The following is a 21,868-nucleotide window of genomic DNA, read 5'->3' as shown; positions in this document are numbered from 1 at the left end:
TGTGGAGGGCAAAGAAGTTATCAGCTGTGTGTAATAAATTGGTAACTAGACAATACTTTTTACACTATATGTCATTTGCCTTCTCTTTGGTGCGATAGAAAAAGTCTCCATACTATCTATTTTTGCGCTTTTAGGTGAGCCTGAATTTAAATACATTGGGAATATGCATGGCAATGAGGCTGTTGGACGGGAACTGCTGGTTTTCCTGGCCCAGTACCTGTGCAACGAATACCAAAAGGGGAATGAGACAATCGTCCAGCTGATCCACAACACCCGGATCCACATCATGCCCTCTCTCAACCCTGATGGCTTTGAGAAGGCAGCATCTCAGGTGGGTGTGGGCCAGCTCACAACAGGGCATGCTTGCTTTTTTTTTATGGTTTGTACATATATGCTCACATATAAGGAATATACGCTTACATGAAGCTTACAGATAGTGGAGGGGCGGGTATAAGTGATATGGTGTTTAATTTGCTGGTGAGGAAAAAGTGCAGAAGGTAAGGGATGGTGGGCGAGGGTTTCTTCAGCAGAGATTGCGAATGAGAAATTTTGTTAGTCAATATTAAATTAATGTTTTGTTTTCGTTGTTAAATGAATCATATTTATTCATTCATGTGTGTGACTAGGTAAATTTCTTCCTAAAAATCTAGAAGTTTGAAAACTCTCTACTGCCATGTATTGAAGAGTGAGGCCATTGCTGTCTCTGAATGAGGCGATATCATAGCGCCCTCTACTGAAATCAAGGAATGAGGATTTTTGGCCAATGTTTCACTGATGTTTAATCCTTATCTATATGTGATGTGTAAAGTAAAAACAAACAAACAAATCAAAACAAAACCTTCCTATCTACAAATCAAAATTAATTTAATACATTTTAACTGTTAGAGAAGCTGGGAAGTAATTATGTTTTTACAGTTAAGTGTGCTCCCTTTTTGTTTAGACAGGGATGGAGGACATTTTATTTTCTAGAGTTTGAAATAATTTTCTTATTTTACGGGAACATATTAAAGCATATATTTAGTATGTTAATCTATAGTTAAGAAGTTGTTTTTCACCTTAAAAATAAAAGATCAAGCGACCTGATAAATAAAATACCATATTAACATATTAAAGCATATATTTAGTATGTTAGTCTATAATTAAGAAGTTGTTTTGTACCTTAAAAATAAAAGATCAAGTGACCAGTGAATTTCTGTAAGTATAATATTGATATAATTTCTAAAGTTATGAGAGAAAAATTCTAGTAACATAGAGAATTAAATTATTGACTATTTTAAGGTGATATTCAGAACTGTAAGACAGGATAGACAAAAAGCTGTCATTGCTATTTTCTGTCTTATAGGTTTTGATTCCTCACAGTCTAAGGTATCTGAGTTTACATGACTTTAAGAATATGGGCATTATCTCTATATTAGAGATCTAGTAAAATTTAACAGTAAAACAAGAAAGTCTACATTATGGAATATAACTGAATATTCTGGAAATTTATTAAATTTCCAGATTATATCATTAGTGAAATGAAAGGTTTCAAATTGAACAAAAAATTTTCAACTTACAAAGTTGAAACAAAAGTTCTAGAGCTCATATATTTTCATGAAGACGGTAAGAGAGAGGTATATTATTAATATGTAAACAATTCATGTTAAACTCATTTTAAGCATCTAACCTTCTTTAGTAATTTATTCTTTTGAATATTTAGAAGTAGTTGCTGTGGTTTTCAGAGGCAGTGAGTATTTTACTTAAACCAAGTACAGAGTGGCATGCTGTGAGATGGCATGCCATCTACTACTAACACACATGGACTTTTTTTGCAGTTTGATGTTGAATATCTTTTAAATAAAATTATTATTGACATTTAAAATATTGTTCGTTGAGAATATTTTCAAAATATCCATAATATATACTTTAAACCTGATACTTTCATGTGTATATCAGTAAGATAGTGAAAATGCCATTGTAGGAGGATATTGTTGAAATGAATAATCTTAATAAATTATTTTAAAAACCATTAATGAAGACCTTAAATAGATGGTAACAATAATAATAAATAACTGATTATTTTCCTCTGATTTTTTTTTTTTTTTCAGCCTGGTGAGCTGAAGGACTGGTTCGTGGGTCGAAGCAATGCCCAGGGAATAGATCTGAACCGGAACTTTCCTGACCTGGACAGAATAGTTTATGTTAATGAGAAAGAAGGTGGTCCAAATAATCATCTGTTGAAAAATCTGAAGAAAATTGTGGATCAAAACACAAAGGTAAAGAACATGTATGGTTTTCCTGGGTTCTGTCCTCCAGCCTAAGGAAAGATGTCTATTATCTTCATCACAATGAAGAACACAGGAGTGTTGTGAAAGCTTGTATGGGATAGTTCACTATGGCTGTGAAAGTCAAGGCTGGGACGCCTGGGGCCTGGAAACTAGTCCTGCCCCTAGAAGTGGTCAGGGGTTTAGGGAGTGGGAGGCAGGGACAGGGGTAGGAGGGAGAACCCAGTTGTCTAGAAAGTCTTTTTGGCCTCTTTAGAGGCCCTTTATCAGCACATCTGATTAGCAACTCCTACAGCATTCCACCTTGTTGAACTTTTCCTTATTTTCCAGAACTTTCTCCTCTTCTGCCTTGCACAACTGCACTTCCTCCTACCTCTTCTAGTACCTTTCAAACTACTCCTCAGTTTCTTTCCCTGCTTCTTCTGCCTTGGCCTGAACGCTGGCCTTCAGGGTCCCATCTGCTACCCTCCTGTCTCTCCTTGGGTTTCCATCCTCTCCTGGACCTTCAGTGTTGTCCATTATACAAATTCTCCCAGATCTCTTTTGCCTGCTCACTGAGTCCCTTTATCTGGTGACAGCTGGGGCCTCAAGCTCAGCATGACCAGAAATAAATCATTCCCTAAGAAAACACTATTCTCTCATTTACTTGATCGTCAAAGCCTTGATTTTTCCGTCTCTGTCACCACTCACCACCCATGTAACCAGATCTTGGCGATTTGGCCTCCTGACACCTTTCAGCCTCTCCTTCCTCTGCCAACTCAGGCCCTGTGGTTTGCTCTGACGAGGAAGGGAGCCCCCATTCCTGTTTGGGGTTCAGCCTCTCCCAGCTCCATTCAGTCTTCTCAAATTTCTCCAGATTGATCTTCATACACAAAGTATTGCTCTATTGCTGAAAAACCCTAACCTTGCCGGGTCTCCACCGCCCAGAGGATAAAGGAAAAGACTCAAAATGTCAGAATAGTGTGATGGTTTAGTGTGGAGGCTCTGGAGGCAGCCACTTTGCTTCAAATTCTGGTTCTGTCCTTGCTGTGTGAGTTTTGCAAAGTTCTGTAACCGCTGTGTGCTTCCTCCCCTTCATCCGAAGTGTGGACGTGACAGTAGCATCCAGCCCATAGTGAGGTTATGAGGATTGGATGAGCCAGTACATGTGAAGTGCTGGAGGCCAGGACCTGGAATTGTTACTGCTGTGTCAGCGTCATTGCTCAGTGCTCTGTTATGGACCACAAGGTCAGATGGACGCACACACCCACTAAACACTGGGTTTGAACACTATTTTCAGTTCCACAGAGGGGAGGCGAGCCCATCACAGAGGAATGGCAAGGACTGCTGGGGGCAGCCCCCACTGCGTCTTGTGTCTTTCCAGGCAATTCAACTCTGGCTTATCAGCTTCTTCTAGTATTTTTCCTAAGTGAGAGCTTGGAAAAGACGGTGTCTCCATTTTATTACAGTTCCAGGGCCATTCAAATTTCCCTTGGCTGCTGGCAGCTGCCAGCTCAGCCACTCTTTAATCTGGCTTTGATATGCCATGTACTCCCTAAGCATACTGTCTTCTACTAACTTTATGTTCACAGTGCTCTTCCCTTTCCTTCCATGTCACCTCCTCTGTGAAGCCTTCCTCTCCTCCTCCAGACAGATCCTGTTGAGCCTGCCTTTATGTTCTTTATATATATTTCCAGTCTGGTGCTTATAGTTGTATAGAACTTTATAGATGTTATATTATTATTTGTTTACACAGCTGTTTTTCTTTGATTCTAGATTTCAGTCCCTTGATTACAGGAATTAGAATTCCTATTTGAGTCTGACTCATAGTAGGCTTGAAGCCTATTATGAATGAGTGCAGTCCAGCCTGGCAAGCAGATCGCAACACCAGCTGCTGGAGTTCCAGACACGCACTCAGCACGTGGCTGGGACACTGTGTAGAGGATCCAGGAGAGAGGGAGTCTCAGCTTATTGGTCTAAAATTCTTCAAATTCTCCTGCCTGTATTTAAAGTTCATCCCAGAAACCTGGACTGAGCCTATAAGTGGGGACTGGTCTGTGAAAAGGGCTGCCAGGGGCTGAGGATTTTGGCAGAACTTGATAAGTGACTCACTTAAACACTCCTGTTTCTTTTTTTTTTTTTAATTAATTAATTAATTTATTTATTTTTGGCTGTGTTGGGTCTTCGTTTCTGTGCGAGGGCTTTCTCTAGCTGCGGCGAGCGGGGGCCACTCTTCATCGCAGTGCGTGGGCCTCTCACTGTCATGGCCTCTCTTATTGCAGAGCACAGGCTCCAGATGCGCAGGCTCAGTAGTTGTGGCTCACGGGCCTAGTTGCTCCACGGCACGTGGGATCTTCCCAGACCAGGGCTCGAATCCGTGTCCCCTGCATTGGCAGGCAGATTCTCAACCACTGTGCCACCAGGGAAGCCCCAACACTCCTGTTTCTGAGTCACAGATTTGCAGTTTCTCAGCCCCTAAACCATCTTTCCCTGGAGAAGGGAGAGCTGGAAAAGCAAAGGGCAGGGGTAATTAGAGGGGAAAAGAGGGTAGTCTTGTGTGATGACCTGTGAGGCCTAAGACTGAAATGAAAAACTGTTCTGGAAGCCCAGTGTGGGTATCAGCCCAAACCTTCCCCCTTGCCCATGCTGTCTGTTAAAACTAAGAAATGAGAGAAAGAATTCCTGTCACCTATCATAGAAGAATTGTGAAATAAACTCACGTTGACAGGATATGAGATTAGCAGCCTTCATGTAAGTACCTTCATTTTCAGCCAGCACTGCCTTCCTCTTTCTCAATGGGACTTGTATAATATTTATGTTAGATGTTTTCATATTTCTAGTTTAAGCAATACTTTTTAAAAATGATGCTTGTTCAAGGCACTTTTAAGAAATTAGAGCTTTTATTTTAAGTAGTCTCAATGTCAATACTTTTTCTGGGTAAAGGTAAAATTAAAAAAATGCATAAAAGTTAAATTTTAGTCTCTTTTCTGGAACAGAAGTAAGATTTGTTTACATTTTACTAAATCTTCAGTAAACCTGCTTAAATCACGGGATGATATTGCCCATGTCTGGCTCATCTCCTTTTTCCATCTTTGTCAATTAGACACAGATAGGGTTTGGACCCAGCCCAGTACAAGATACATAGTAGATATTTCATTAATGTTATTACACATCACCCCTTTCTCACTTTGCCTTCTTGGCCTTGTAGTGGTGTGTGTGTATGTAGGTATGTGTGTGTGTGTGTGTGTGTGTGTGTGTGTGTGTGTGTGTGTGTGTATTTACTGAGATATAATTTATAGCATTATTTAATTTGAGGTGTACAACATAATGATTTGATATTTTATATATTGTGAAATGATCACCATAATAAGTCTAGTTAACATCCATCACCATACACAGTTACACATTTTTTTTCTTGCGGGGAGAACTTGTAAGATCTTCTCTCTTAGCAACTTTCAAATATACAGTACGGTATTATTAACTATCTACTCTATGCTGTACATGGCATGCCTAGGACTTATTTATTGTTTAACTGGATGTCTGTACTTTTGACTCCCCACCTATTTCATCCACCCCCAGCCTCCTGCCTCTGGCACCCACCAATCTGTTCCCTGTTTCCTTAGAGTGGTTTTAAAATCTCTATGGTTGTAGGAATCAGGGGTTAAATATACAGATTCCTTATTTACAACAGCCAAGATATGGAAGCAACCTAAGTGTCCATCAACAGAGGAATGAATAAAGAAGATGTGGTACATATATAAGTGGAATATTACTCAGCCATAAAAGAGAATGAAATTTTGCCGTTTGCAACAACATGGATAGACTTGGAGGGCATTAGGCTAAGTGAAATAAGTCAGACAAGAGAAAGATAAATACTGTATGATATCACTTGTAGGTGAAATCTAAAAAAAGAACAGGCTAGTGAATATAACAAAAAAGAAGCAGACTCACAGATATCGAGAACAAACTGGTGGTTACAGGGAAGGGGGAGGGGCAAGATAAGGGTCGTGGATTAAGAGGTAAACTACTATGTATAAATAAGTAAACTACAAGGATATATTGTACAGCACAGGCAATATAGCCAATATTTTATAATAGCTACAAATGGAGTATAACCTTTAAAAATTGTGAATCACTATGTTGTACACTGAAACTTATGTAATATTGCACATCAACTGTACGTCAATTTTAAAAACTGTAGATTCCTGTGATTGCTGAATCAAGAAGCCTGGGGTGTATATGCTATGGGAATGAGCGATAGAGAGGAACTTACATTTTACCAAGTCCTCCAGAGGCTCTCCTTGCTCTTCCGAACCTCTCTGAATACAAGGTCTCTCCTGCTCCCCAGAGTTCTTCCTGCTAAGTCATTTCTCATCTGCTCTCAAGCTCTTCAGCCTGGTCACTTCCACTATTATCTGGGCTCGGTACATGAGCCTTGGCTTGGACTGCATGGAAACAGAGTGATTAAATCAAATAACTATATTAAATACTTGTCTTTAATGGCTAGACTGGTGAAGAAAATGGAATAAATATAGCTTTGATATATTTTAAGAGCCAAAGCCATCTACTTATAGAGCATAACATTTCTTCTTGGACTGGGGCACGAACCCGTGTCCCCTGCATTGGCAGGCAGACTCTCAACCATTGTGCCACCAGGGAAGCCCATATTTACAGTACTTTAAATGGAAGTTTTAAAGATAGGTCATAATTGGCTCTGGATTCTGTTAAGGGCTCCATCTAAGAGGTGCTCCAAAGCCTTCTCTATGGATTAGTTAAATATGTGATTACAATACCCAGGAGATTTCAGCATTTAGTCAGCCTAAAAGACTCTATTAATAGTCAAAGAGAAATGAGTTCAACTTATCAAATTGTGGAGTTTGCTTGCTTGCTTTTGAACATCTAGTAACATGAATGTTAGCAATAGTGTATGTATAGGAACTAACAGTAGGCTAAACCTAATAGCCACATACGACTTTGTGTATTCAGGACTGTATCTTTTTTTTTCTTTTTCTCTTTTAAAAAAACAGCTTTGTTGAGATATGATTTACATACCATACAACTCACCCATGTGAAGTGTACAATTCAGTGGTTTTTAGTACATTCACAGGTAATGAGCAACCAATACCACACAGTTTCGGAATATTTTTATCATCTCAGAAAGAAACCCCATACCCTTTAGCTATCACCCCACTATCCCTCCACCCCCATTCCAGCCTTAAACCACTAATCTGCTTTCTGTTTCTATGGACTTTCTTGTTCTGGCCACTTCATATGAGTGGAATCATATAATATGTGGTCTTTTGTGCCTGGCTTGTTTCACTGAGCATGTTTTCAAGGATCATTTATGTTGTGGCGTGTGTCATTTCAGGACTGTATCTTTAAATTTGCTTCAAAAAACATTTTCTTTAAAAACTTTTTTATTAAAAAATTAATATTTTATTATAAACAAAAAGATAAAGCAAATATAAATAAGCAGAAAAATAACCCATTACCCAGCATTCTTAAATGACCACCATTAACATTTTGGTATGTGTCCTTCAAAATTATTTCTTACACATGAATCAACATATAAATATATGGAAACATGCCATTTTGAACCTTTTCAGGTGAATAATAAATACAAGAGTACAGTCTGCCGCAGAATGGTGTTGCCTCCTGAGCTCACATTCAAACCTATCCTTCACTCCAGGGAGTATTTGCTTGCTTCTCTATCCAAATCTACCTTATTTTTCCCCCGAGACATTGTGAAGTTCCACCTCCTTCCTGAAATCCTTAGTGATTTTCCAAACCACAGAGATTTCTGTCTCGTCTGAACTCAGTGAAATATTTGTCAGAGCCAATCACTGGGTTTTGAATAAACAGGGAAGATGGGGCAGATGTACAAACAAGAGGACTGACAAGAAATTCAGCAGTAAAAGAAAAACTTCTGAACAGAATATTATAGAAGAATGTGTGACAAACCCATATCATATAATATTAATGCCATTCTTGAGCAATCGAGCCTAATAAACAGTAAATTCGTTGCAAAAAAGCATAAATGTTATAGATTTTTTGATTAAATTGTCCTATATTAGTTATTTTAAAGTTGATTTAAATTAAAATTTAAACTGGATTTGATTTAAATTAATTTAAACTTTAGAAACAAATTTAAGTGTATATAAGAATTTAGTTTACGAAAAGGGAGTGTTTCAGATTATTATGGAAAGAATAGATTATTCAATAAATGGAATTGAGACAAATCCATCTCACAAATATTAGCATAGATCAAAATAAAATCTAGATGTATTATGACTTAAATATAAAAAGTATGAACCTAGTAAAAGAAAACTTTGGTAAATTTGTCATTTTTGGAGTGGGATAGAACTTTCTAAATCCCAGTATAGAAAATTGGCATATGGTGGCTGCTTAATAGTTTTTGAATAAAGGAATGAAATATAAAAGCAAAGGACAAGACCATGAAAAAAGATCAGTAGATTTGACAACATAAATATCTTAATGTTTTATATTTTAATTATTATTATTATTAAATTTGAAAGGCAAATAAGAAACTTGGAAAATATCTATAATATGTAGTAGTTAGAGGGTTAATGTTTTTAATAAATAAACAACTCTTGCAAATTAATAAGAAAATATGCATTTCAATAGAAAAATCAGTTAAACCATGTATAAACATGTCACCAAAGAATAAACCTAAATGGTCACTAAACATATAAAAAACTGATCTAGTTTTATTAATCAAAGAATGAAAATTAAAAAAATTCTATTTGTCATGTATCAAAGTGATAGACTTAAAAAACATATATCCCATGTTGGTAAGAGTAACTACAAATGACAGGTTTATTATAGTGTTGCTGGGTATATTGTTGTATCTTTCAAGGGTGCAGTCTGGAATACATTTAAAATTTTTTTTCTAAATGTGCTTAGTTTTTGGTCAATTCTTTCCATTTCTAGGGAAATTTCCCTTAAAAAAATGTGGATCTGCACAAAGAGTGCAGCTACAAGTGTGTTCACAGCACTTTTTTTTCATAGTAAACAAGTCAATACCCAGCAATTGGCGATCCACCCCCCACAGCTTTATTGAAGTATAATTGACACATAAAAATTGTATAGATTTAAGATGTACAGTGTGATGATTTGATATACGTATATGCTGTGAAATGGTCACCACAATCAAGCTAATTAACACATCCATCACCTCCCATAGTTATCTTTTTTCTTTTGTGTTGAGAACGCTTGTGACCTACTCTCTTAGAAAATTTCAAGTACACAATACAGTATTATTAAGTCATCTGGGGATACATTAGATTCCCAGAGCTAATTCGTTCTGTAACTGAAAGTTTGTACCCTTTGACCAACATCTTCCTATTTTCTCCTCCTCTTCCACCAAGCGGAGGTCCCTAGTGCTCGTGTAGTAGCTCTGAGCCATACTGCTGGGTTTGAGTCCAGTCCTACTACTCCCAATGAGGTGGCCTCACGCTATTCCCCGACTTCTCTGTGTCTCACTTTACGCATCAGTAAAATGGGGGTATGTGCAGTCCCTATCTCATAGGGTGGATGTGAAAATTCAGTGTGTCACACAGAAAATGTTTAGTAAGTATTAGCTGTTATTTGTTCCATGTTTAAGAATATGTCCATATGTTGGATACTACTCAGCCATTAAAATAATAATTCAGTGACATGAAAAAGTGTTATCTGTTGAGCAAAATAGGTGGCATACAAAATGGTATATAAATGATATTAATTTCCTTTGTGTTTATCTCCTCTACATTTTTTACAATGAACATATTTTTTTATAGTGAGAATAAGATAAACCAAACAAATAATAAAGACAATGTCCTATTCTAAATCACAATCACACTTTTCCACAATTAGGCGTAGCCTACATGAAAAATAGGATAGTTTTGATACATTAAAGCTGACATACTGAAAATAATGTGGGCTCTATAGTTTATATACTGGGTTTGAATCTTAAATGTCTGAACTTGGACACGTCATTAACACTCCCAACTCTCAGATTCTCCCCTGCAAAATGGGGATGTATATCCCCTATCAAATGGGGGTGTTGTGAAGCTCAATAAAATAGTGTATGTGAGAGCTATTCATAAACTGAACGGAGACATACAAATACAAGATCTAATTATAACCATCAAAACCTACTGATGCTTTTAGTTATTCTGTCCCAAAGAACAATATGAATCACATCTCCAGTAAAAAGCTTTCTTTTTTTTAAATCAGAGAGGTACTTGGTAGTTTGAGAGTCTTCCTAGTTGCTATTAAAAACTCATCACATAAAAGTATCAAGCTTTTGGCTCAGTTTAATTCTTTGGTATACATTTCGTTCCTCCTTTGTTTTGCTTCCAAGGTATGAGGGGCTGTGAATCATTCAAAAGACAACATAAATTCCTGAAACTTTTGCCTTTGTTTTAAAATTTAAGGTGATCATCCCAAAGTAAACTATTTGATGGTGAAATCTGGAAGAGACCCAATTTAATGTTTTTCTTAGGAAAAATATTTAAAGTAGTTGAAGGGAATTGGAAAAATAGTAAGCAAAAATTGGAAGGAAAATCAACCATGTTTCTTCAGTTGCACCGCCACAGAGAAAGAACCCTGTTCTGCGGCTCAGCTATTTTCTTTTCTCCTTGTCTTATCCTTAATTATTATTAACAAAGATCAGATGGAGTTGTGCCCAAATTTGTAAGTGATTTGTATGCTGTTTTTCACGTTACAAAGAAAGAAAAGCTGGCAGCTTTTAAGTAGAACTTTCAAGGAAATTGAAATATTTTTTATAAGTCTGAGAAAGATAGAGATGGGGAATGCTGCTCCTTTCTTTCTACGAAAACAATCACAGAGTGCTTGGAATATGACCAGCTTTCAGTTGTTGTTTTTGGTTCTTGTTGTTGTTTTTACCTTTTCTATGTCTTTTCTGTCAAGTGATCCCACCAATGACTGCCACATTTAGAATCCTTTTAATCTCTAATCTTTAATACAGCTTGCTCCTGAGACCAAGGCTGTCATTCATTGGATTATGGATATTCCTTTTGTGCTTTCGGCCAATCTTCATGGAGGAGACCTTGTGGCTAATTACCCATATGATGAGACACGGAGCGGTAGGTGTCCTTCCTGCTTCTCTAATTGGTTCAAGGTTTACAGTTCGTTTACAAGAGTTTATTGGATGATTTCTGTAATATTCTTTTAAGGGACCGGTCATTCAATGATTTTGCCTGTAGAAATACATCTACTGAACTGGAATATCCCCTATTTCATGTGGTATTGGCATATATATCTGGCAGAAAAAGACTATAAATTAAAAAAAAAAGTTTAGGTGAAGAGAAACATGATCTTGACTGAATACTTAGAGAAGAGAAAGGGAGAAAACAGAAGTCATGAACTTGGGTCACTCTTGGACTCTGGTAAAATGGAGGAGTAATGGAATTTATGTAGGTTTATGTACAAGGTAGCTTAAAAATGGAGGCAGCCTTTTGGCGCTCCATCAGGGCCCATATACATCTCTGCATGTGTCTTTTTGTGCACTCACACTTATGCATTTGTGGGTTTTTTTTTTTTTTTTCGATACGTGGGCCTCTCGCTGTTGTGGCCTCTCCTGTTGCGGAGCACAGGCTCCGGATGCGCAGGCTCAGCGGCCATGGCTTACGGGCCCAGCCGCTCCACGGCATGTGGGATCTTCCTGGACCGGGGCACAAACCCGCGTCCCCTGCATCGGCAGGCGGACTCTCAACCACTGCGCCACCAGGGAAGCCCCCACTTCTGCATTTGGAACTGTTTCTTGGTGGTGTCAGGGAAGGGAAGTGATGCTTTGGTTTCCTTTAACTAGTTTTAGTTAAGCTCTAACTAGTTTTAGTTAAGCACAGCAAACTTTAGCCAGATAGATATTATCAGCTTAATTTTTGTTGTTCCAGGAAATTTCCTGCTTTGAATGGATTCTTAGGAGACTTTGAAAAGTTAGGTCTTTGTAAACACAGGATAACTGTAGGTATTGGAAACTGAGTTTTGAAGAGTCTTTGGTAAAACATCCTTAAAATTTGGAGATTTTGTGGTTTGTCAATAGCTGGAAATTTAAAGGACTGGCATAGTTGATAATACAGAATAAGAATACCGTGTACTAAAATATTTATTTCAGTAATACACATAGGAGATTTTTTAAAACTGTAAATTTAGATACTGAAAAATATGTGTGAGAGTGGTTCATACTCCCTGTGGAGTTAACAATGGAAATCTCCTTGCTGTCTTCCCAAGTCCAATTTACTATGAACTTGTCACCTTTTCTTGTGAAGCTTTCAATTCATAAGCAGAATGTACATTCTACCCAGTTTCTGCTTTGTGGTATTAGAAGTGGACGTTATACAACCTAAAAACTAAGGTGTAATTGTTGAGTACGTAAACCTTCACTCCTTTCCCATAGTGATATAGCTAAAAAATACGTCAGCAAGAGATCAACACCAAATCACTCTTCAGAAAACACAGTGTTCCTCAGCCTGTGTCAGTTTCTTTAGTCTTGTGGGTTTATTTTCCAGGTAGTGCTCATGAATACAGCTCCTGTCCAGATGATGACATCTTCCAAAGTTTGGCTCGGGCGTACTCGTCCTTCAACCCCCCCATGTCGGACCCGGATCGGCCCCCGTGTCGCAAGAATGATGACGACAGCAGCTTCATTGAAGGAACGACCAACGGCGCAGCGTGGTACAGCGTGCCTGGAGGCGAGTTTCCCTTTCGCTCTTTATGTGATTAGTGGCTTTTAAAAAATAATTACCGTTCACATTTAGGGAAACTTCAATCTTCAATCATTAAGAAATAGACTGAACCTATAGTTCATCCATTAAAATTAGTCCACTTTCTGCATGAATGATTGCTATTACAGTTTTTTGTTGATTTTTAAGAATCAAGATGCTAATTGAAGAGGTGTAGTAAACGAACTGAAGACATCCGCTGGGAAGATATAGATTGAATATTGTTAATTACCCTACTTTTCAAATTCTGGCCTTAGGGAATAAGATACCATCCCGGTTATATGTTAGTCATGCTTCGATTGTAGGTAAATGTATATTTTAGAGGGCTGGCTTTGGCCTTTAGTATATCTTGGTCCACATACCGTTTGTTTTTATTTAAAAAATTTCACTTCATGTGGAATGTTTATTTTGTATTCACTGCTGCAGTAAACACTATTATTAGATCAGGAAGCACTTCACCTTTTATTGGGTCTGAAAAGGGAAAAGCCCACCTCAGCACAGCTGGAGGAAGCATCTCTAGACACCAAGGCAGCTCATGTGGCAATCTAGCATGGACTTTGAAGAGCTCTCATTTTTTGAAGAGCTCTCATTTTTCGGGCTACCTGGATCACTCATAGTTGTGTAATATTGCCTCTACCAAGGATGAAGAGTGAAATGTAAAGATACTGATTTTTTTTTCCTCTGCCTAAGAACAATTTTCTGTGGCCTACCTGGAAGTGAAAAGAGAATTTAGGACAGTAGCAGCAGTGGCTAATTATAGGATTTTGGTTTGTTTAATATGCTTTTTTTTTTTAGTTGAATTATGCCCTGAGAAAAATATTCTTCCAGATTTTTTCTTTCTGATATATGTTTATTCTGTTTTTTTAAAAAATTGAGGTATAGCTGATATGCAGTATTATATAAGTTACAGGTGTACAACATAGTGATTCACAATTTTTAAAGGTTGTACTCTATTTATAGTTATTATAAAGTATTGGCTGTATTCCCTGTGCTATACAATATATCCTTGTAGCTTATTTTATATATAGTAATTGTACCTCTTAATCATCTACCCCTATCTTGCCCCCCACTTCCCTCTCCCCACTGGTAACAACTAGTTTGTTCTCTATGTCTGTGAGTCTGTTTTGTTGTTGTTATAGTCACAGCTTTATTTTTTAGATTCCACATATAAGTGATATCATACAGTATTTATCTTTCTCTGTGTGACTTATTTCACTGGGCATAATACCCTCCAACTCCATCCGTGTTGCTGTAAATGGCAAAATTTCATTCTGTTTTATAGCTAAGTAGTATTGCATTGTGTAAATATACCACATCTTCATCCATTGATCTGTTGATGGACACTTAGGTTGCTTCCATATCTTGTCAATTGTAAATAATGCTGCTATGAACATTGGGGTGCATGTAACTTTTTGAATTAGTGTTTTTGTTTTTTTCGGATATATACTCAGGAGTGGAATTGCTGGGCTGTATGGTAGTTCTATTTTTAGTTTTTTCAGAAACCTTCAAAATGTTTTTCACACTGGCTGCACCAATTTAAATTCCCAACAACAGTGTTGGAGGGTTCCTTTTTCTCTGCATCGTTGTCAACATTTGTTATTTGTGTTATTTTTGATGATAGCCATTCTGACAGGTGTGAGGTAATATCTCAGTTTTTTTTTGTTTTTTCTTTGCGGTACGCGGGCCTCTCACTGCCGTAGCCTCTTCCGTTGCGGAGCACAGGCTCCGGACGCGCAGGCCCAGCGGACATGGCTCATGGGCCCAGCCGCTCAGCGGCATGTGGGATCTTCCCAGACCGGGGCACGAATCCGTGTCCCCCGCATCGGCAGGCGGACTCTCAACCACTGCACCACCAGGGAAGCCCTCAGTTTGGTTTTGATTTGCATTTCTCTGATGACTAACGATGTTGAGCATCTTTTCATGTGCCTGTAGGCCACCTGTGTGTCTTCTTTGGAAAAATGTCTATTCAGGTCTTCTGCCCATTATTTAATCCGGTTGTTTGGTTCTTTTTGATGTTGAGTTGTATAAGTTCCTTATGTATTTTGGATATTAACTCCTTATGCAATATATGATTTACAAATACTTTCTCCCATTCCTTAAGTTGCCTTTTCATTTTGTTGACCATATCCTTTGCTGTGCAGAAGCTTTCAGTTTGATGCAATCCCACTTATTAATTTTTGCTTTTGTTGCTTGTGCTTTTGGTGTCATACCCAAAAAACTTTACTAAGACCAGTATTGGGAGCTTTGTCTCTGTTTTCTCCTAGGAGCTTTACAGTTCAGGTCTTGCATTTAAGCCTTTAATCCATTTGGAATTAATATTGGTGTATAGCATAAGATAAAAGTCCAATTTCATTCTTTTGCACATGTGTATCCATTTTTCCCAAAACTTTTCATTAAAGAGACTGTGTCTTATTCCCATTTAGTATTCTTGGCTCTGTTGTCAAGTATTAGTTGAGTGTATATATCAGGGTTTATTTCTGGGCTCTTGATTCTATTACAGTGGTCTGTGTGTCTGTTTTTATACCAGTACAATTACTGTTTTCATTATTTTAGCTTTGTAGTATAGTTTGAAATCAGGAAGTGTGATGCCTCCAGCTTTGTTCTTCTTTTTCAAGATTGCTTTGGCTAGTCATTGTCTTTTGTGGCTCTATATGAACCTTAGGATTGTTTTTTTCCCCCATCTCTGTGAAAAATTCCATTGGAATTTTGATAGGGATTGTATTGAATCTATAGATAGCTTTGAGTGGTATGGACGTTTTAACAATATTAAATTTATGAACATTGGATATCTTTCCATTATCTTTGTATCTTCTTCAATTTCTTTTATCAATGTCTTATAGTTTTCAGTGTACAGCTCTTTCATCTCCTTGGTTAAATTTATTCCTAAGTATTTTATTGTTTTTGATGCTATTGTAAATGAGATTGATTTCTTTATATGTTTTTTGGATAGTTTGTTATTAACATATAGAAATGCAACTTATCTTTGTATGATGATTTGGTATCCTGCAACTTTTATGAAATATTTTATTAGTCCCAACAGTTTTTTTTTTCTTTGTGTGTGTGTGTTTGTGGAGTCTCTAGGGTTTTCTATACATAAGATCATATTGTTACAGACAGAGATAATTTTACTTCTTCCTTTCCAACTTGGGTGTCTTTTATTTATTTTTCTTGCCTCATTTCTCCGGCTAGAACTTCTAGCACTATGTTGAATAGGAATGGTGAGAGTAGGCACCGTTGTCTTGTTCTTGATCTTAGAGGAAAAGCTTTAAATCTTTCACCATTGAGTATGATGTTAGCTGTGGTGTTGTCATATATGGACTTTATTATGTTAAGATATGTTCTTTTTATACCCAATCTGTTGAGGGTTTTTATCATGAAAAAATGCTGAATGTTTTCAAATGCTTTTTCTGCATATTTTGAGATGATGATATCATTTTTATCTTTCATTCTATTAATGCAGTATATTACATTTGTTGATTTGTGTATGTTGAACCATCCTTGCATCCTAGGGATAAAAGTCATGGTATATGACTTTTTTTTAATGTACTGTTAAATTCAGTTTGCTAGTGTCTTGTTGAGAAATTTTGCATCTGTATTCATCATGATAATTAGCCTGTAATTTCTTTTCCCATAGTGTCCTTATCTGGCTTTGGAATCAGCATAATGCTGGACTTGTAAAAAAAGTTTGGGAGTGTTCCCTCCTCCTCAGTTTTTTGGAAGAGTTTGATAAGGATTGGTGTTAATTCTTCTTTAAATGTTTGGTAGAATTCACCAGTGAAACCATCTGACCCTGGGCTTTTCTTTTTAGGAAGTTTTTGATTACTGATTCAATCTCCTTACCAGTAATTGGTCTGTTTTGATTTTCTATTTCTTCATGGTTCAGTCTGGGTAGGTTGTATGTTTCTGTGAATTTATCCATTTCTTCTAGGTTATCCAGTTGTTGGCTTATAATTGTTCACAGTAGTCTTTTATGATCCTTTGTATTTCTATGGTATTAGTTGAAATGTCTCCTCTTTATTTTCAGATTTTTTTTGAGTCCCCTCTTTTTTTTTTCTTGTTAAGTCTAACTAAAGGTTTGTCTATTTTGTTTATCTTTTCAAAAACCAGCCCTTAGATTTGTTTATCTTTTCTATTGTTTTCCTGGCCTCTATTTCATTTATTTCTGCTTTGATCCTTATTATTTCCTTCCTTCTGCCAACTTTGCCCTTGGTTTGTTCATTTTCTAGTTTTTTGAAGTGTAGGAGTAAATTGTTTATTTTACATATTTCTTTTTTCTTTTAAATGTAGGCATTTATCATAATAAACTTCTTTCTTAGGACTGCTTTTGCTGCATCTCATAAATTTTGGCAGGTTATGTTTCTGTTTTCATTTGTTCAAGATATTTTGGCTTCCCTTTGACCCACTGGTTGTTCAAGAGTGTGTTGTTTACTTTTCTACATGTTTGTGAATTTTTCAGTTTTACTCTTGTTATGATTTCTAGTTTTGTAGTACTGTGGTTGGAAAAGATACTTGGTATGATTTCAGTCTACTTAAGTCTGCTGAGATTTGTTTTGTGACCTATCATATGATCTACCCTGGAGAATGTTTCATGTATGCTTGAGAAGAATGTTTATTCTGCAGCTGTTGGATGGTATGTTCTGTATGTCTGTTAGGTTCATATGGTATAAACTATAGTTCAAGGCCAGTGTTTCCTTACTGATACTCTGTCTGGATGATCTGTTTATCTATTATTGGAAGTGGGGTACTGAAGTCCCCTACTATTATTGTACTATTGTCATTTCTCCCTTCAGACCTGTTAGTATTTGCCTAATATATTTAGATGCTCCAATGTTGAGTGTTAATATATTTTTGATAGTTATATCCTTTGATGAATTGACCACTTTATCAAAATATAATGACCTTCTTTGTCTCTTGTTTCAGTTTTTGGCTTAAACTGTATTTTGTCTGAGATAAGTATCACTACCTCTCCTCTCTTTTGGTTTCCATAAGCATGGAATATTTTTTGTCATCCCTTCAGTTTGAGCCTACATGTGTTCTTAAAGCTGAAGTGAGTTTCTTGTAGGTGCCATATAGTTGGGTCTTATTTTTTTATTTATTCAGCTACTCTATGCCTTTTTTTTTTTTTTGTGGTACGTGGGCCTCTCACTGCTGTGGCCTCTCCCGTTGCAGAGCATGGGCTCCGGACGTGCAGGCTCAGCGGCCATGGCTCACGGGCCCAGCCGCTCTGCGGCATGTGGGATCTTCCCAGACTGGGGCACGAACCCATGTCCCCTGCATCGGCAGACAGACTCTCAACCACTGCGCCACCAGGGAAGCCCTGCTCTATGCCTTTTGATTGGAGAATTTAATCTATTTACATTTAAGATATTGATAAGGACTTCCCATTTTATTGTTTTCTGTTTTGCAGTTCCCTTGTTCCTTTCTTCCCCTCTTGCTGTCTTTCTTTGTGAACTGATGATTTTCTGCAATGGTATGCTTTGATTCCTTTCTTTTAGTTCTTTTTGAATCTACCATAGGATTTTGCTTTATGGTTACCAATGAGGCTTACATAAAACATCTTATAGCATAACAGTCCATTTTAAGCTGTCAACAACCTAACTTTGATTGCAAACAAAAACTTTACCCTTTTACCTCCTTCCCCCCACATTTTATGTTTTGATGTCACAACTTACATCCTACCATTTTGTGTATCTATGAACAAATTATTGTAGCTATTGTTATTTTTAATACTTTTAAACCTTTATACTAGAGTTAAGTGATTAATACACTACCATATTAAAGTATCAGAATATTCTGAATTTGACTATATACTTACCTTTACCAGTGTGTTGTATATTTTTATATGTTTTCATGTCACTAAATTAGGTCTCTTTGGCACTGAGCTGTGCCACCTTAGAGAAGGGGGTGATGCACACTCACTTCAATGTGTCCAAGCTTGGATTTTTTTTTTCTCCAGTGATGTGCTTTAACTTTTCCATTAGATTCCTGAGCTTCCACAAAGGCACTCTATTCATGGGTAATTGTCAAAATTGGTGTTCTTTGGGGAGGGAAGACAGTAGAAAACTCCTATTTCACCATTTTGATGACGTCACTCTCAGTCTTCAAAGCTGATTCCAGCATTGTGGAATGTGGCTGATACTTGCTTTAGCACTGTAAAACAGCAATGTGTTACACTAAATGACTGCTTAAGAACCTGAGAGAGTTTGTGCTTATGAGGTGGTAACTATTTCCCAAGTATGTTGTTCCATCGCTTATGCTAGGTGATTTCACTTGTGATTTCCCACAGTCTCCCCAAGATGCATTGGTTGATACATCTTTTATTTGGCCCTCAGCAGAGCAGTCTGTGTAGGGTTTTAGTCACCACATGCATATTTTGACTTTTCATTTCTTTTTTTTGGCAGGAATGCAAGATTTCAATTACCTCAGCAGCAACTGTTTTGAGATTACCGTGGAGCTTAGCTGTGAAAAGTTTCCACCCGAAGAGACTTTGAAGAGCTACTGGGACGATAACAAAAACTCCCTCATTAGCTACATTCAGCAGGTAAACACAGTCTCTAGCATAAAATGGGAGATTTAAGAACATTTAAACCTGGAGTACAATAGTTTCCTAAGAGGATCCCAGCCTATGGGACTCCATCTGACCCAGAATGAGGATGCTGCATTTGGAAAATGTGTCAGTAGTGATTCAAATAGGCTTTCATTTGTCACAGGTTTTGTGGTTCATGAATATTCACTGAGAACTGACTAAACTGGAGAGTTGTGGAGAAGTGAGGTGACACCCTACTTTCTTTCATATTGCACTAAGCAAGGGCAATCCTAGGATCCTCCTCCACCCTTATCACCTTGTCTCTCAGGCATCTGAGGCAGGACCAGAACTAGAATGAGGTAAGTGAGGCACGTGGGATGCAAATTTAAGGAGCTTCTCAGGGTCATGCAATTATAGGATGTGAGTATCTCCTTAAATTCTGTGCCCCACATGCCTAACTTGTCTCACCCTAGACTCAGCTGGATCCATTATCATCTTCTACTCCCTCATCATCATCATCCCCAAATTAAAAATGAGGAATCAGAGGCACAGAGAAGTTAAACAGCCAGAATGTCTAGTTCCAGAATCACCATGCCATGTTGCCTCTCATGACATAAGCTTAGATCTTTACCAGAGAGTCACTGTACAGAATTTGGGGGAATCTCACAATGTGTCAGAATAAAATACCTACCTACTCAGACTTAACCCAGGCCAGTGCCCTGATAGCCCTAGCCCTCTGTACCAGGTAGACACTGGCACGAGGGGCAGTGCTGGTAGGAAAGACCTAAGGACTCTTTTCTTTGCCTGCAGTGCCTTGACAATTTCACATTCCATTCTGTATGCGGCCATTTACACCCAAAGTCAGGGAGAGTGATGTTAGTTTCACATGCTGGCAGGAAGTCCAGACTAATGTTTAAGCTAATTTAACATAAACAAATGCTGTTTGCATATATAGGTACATATAAACATATACACACGAACCCAATGCATTAAAAAATGTAAAATCAGGGCTTCCTGGAGGCACAGTGGTTGAGAGTCCGCCTGTTGATGCGGGGGACACGGGTTCGTGCCCCGGTCCGGGAAGAAACCACATGCCGCGGAGCGCCTGGGCCTGTGAGCCATGGCCGCTGAGCCTGCGTGTCCGGAGTCTGTGCTCCGCAACGGGAGAGGCCACAACAGTGAGAGGCCCCCGTACCAAAAAAAAAAAAAAAAAAGTAAAATTAGCTTAAGAATTCTTTTACACATGTCACGTATACATATAATACCTTACCAAAAGGGATTATCATGGAATAGATCCACTGATGACAGACAGTGATTAAAAAACACCGATTACACAGGATTTTTTAGATCAGTGGGATCCTGCTGCATGTTAACATAAAAAGGCATTTTTCAACAACAAAACTAAGGATAATTAGCCATGTTGACCCTGGAACAAACTTAGTGGGTACCCCTGTAGAATGTCCTTTGAGGAGAGCTGTATTTGGATGGACCTTTATTTTTTTATTTTGCAGTACGCGGGCCTCTCACTGTTGTGGCCTCTCCTGGTGGACACTGCGCCACCAGGGAAGCCCTGGATGGACCTTTTAAGAGGAAAATTTAAACATATAGTTTTAGGCAGAGGAAGTAAGATGGGCCAATTTGGTGTGTTCTTTGCCTAGGTATCAAAGAATGCCTCCTTAATACAATGCTTTTCATTTTATGTACATATTTTTTCAACAAAAATTAAGCTATTTTCATATCCTAGGTACCCTGTGAGGTACTGGGGAGAGTGCCCTCAAGAAGGCTTTGTATTAGTGAGGTTCAGATATCAATACCTAATTACAAGAGAGGATGATAAATGCTAAAATAAAGAGCAATGGCAGTACACAGAAGGGTCCCTAACCCAGTCCTGCCAGTTCAGAAAAGGCTTATTGGAGGTATGCTATAGGATTCCCTATAGTCCATGTCAATAAGATTATTACCCTGTCAACAATTAAAAAACTAGTTCAGCTGCTACTTAAGTTCTCTCTTAGTTCTTGAGAAAGAAATGCAATATAAAACAAAACCCAAATGTGTGCCATTGGAAAGAGGAGAATGCTTGTCATATTTATGGTGGCAGGTGCGTTAATTCATCTAAAAGCTGTTACAATTTATGTAAGAATAAGCTGAAAAGAAGAGGGACCAGGTCATACAGTCCTGTTGTATGCCACTTGGAATGAGAATTTGATCTGTCCACAGATAGCTGTGACCCACCCTGGCATGACATCAGTGTTATGGTGTAGACTATATAGAAGCAGTAAGAGTGGTATTTGCAGTGAGCTCACACAGCTTGCCTCGGAGGACACTCTAGTTTAGGGAATCAAAGGCTGGCGGAA

General features: G+C 37.8%; 1 protein-coding gene across 1 annotated transcript in view; it reads left to right on the top strand.

Moving 5' to 3' along the window:
* The window catches only part of CPE (carboxypeptidase E), a 108,652-nt gene that overhangs the window by 78,604 nt on the left and 8,180 nt on the right, over window positions 1–21,868 (top strand). Inside the window, exons 2-6 of the mRNA XM_024764204.1 lie at window positions 135–331; window positions 2,088–2,255; window positions 11,233–11,350; window positions 12,776–12,958; window positions 19,390–19,529. Of these exons, the coding sequence (XP_024619972.1) occupies window positions 164–331; window positions 2,088–2,255; window positions 11,233–11,350; window positions 12,776–12,958; window positions 19,390–19,529 (777 nt within the window). The 5' untranslated portion in view covers window positions 135–163. The remainder of the gene's footprint in view (window positions 1–134; window positions 332–2,087; window positions 2,256–11,232; window positions 11,351–12,775; window positions 12,959–19,389; window positions 19,530–21,868) is intronic.

This window comes from Neophocaena asiaeorientalis, unplaced genomic scaffold (assembly GCF_003031525.2).
Source record: "Neophocaena asiaeorientalis asiaeorientalis breed wild unplaced genomic scaffold, Neophocaena_asiaeorientalis_V1.1 scaffold296, whole genome shotgun sequence".
Taxonomy (NCBI): Eukaryota; Metazoa; Chordata; class Mammalia; order Artiodactyla; family Phocoenidae; genus Neophocaena; species Neophocaena asiaeorientalis.
Note: the sequence above shows the minus strand (reverse complement) of the source record. Positions and strands in the feature narration are given on the sequence as shown.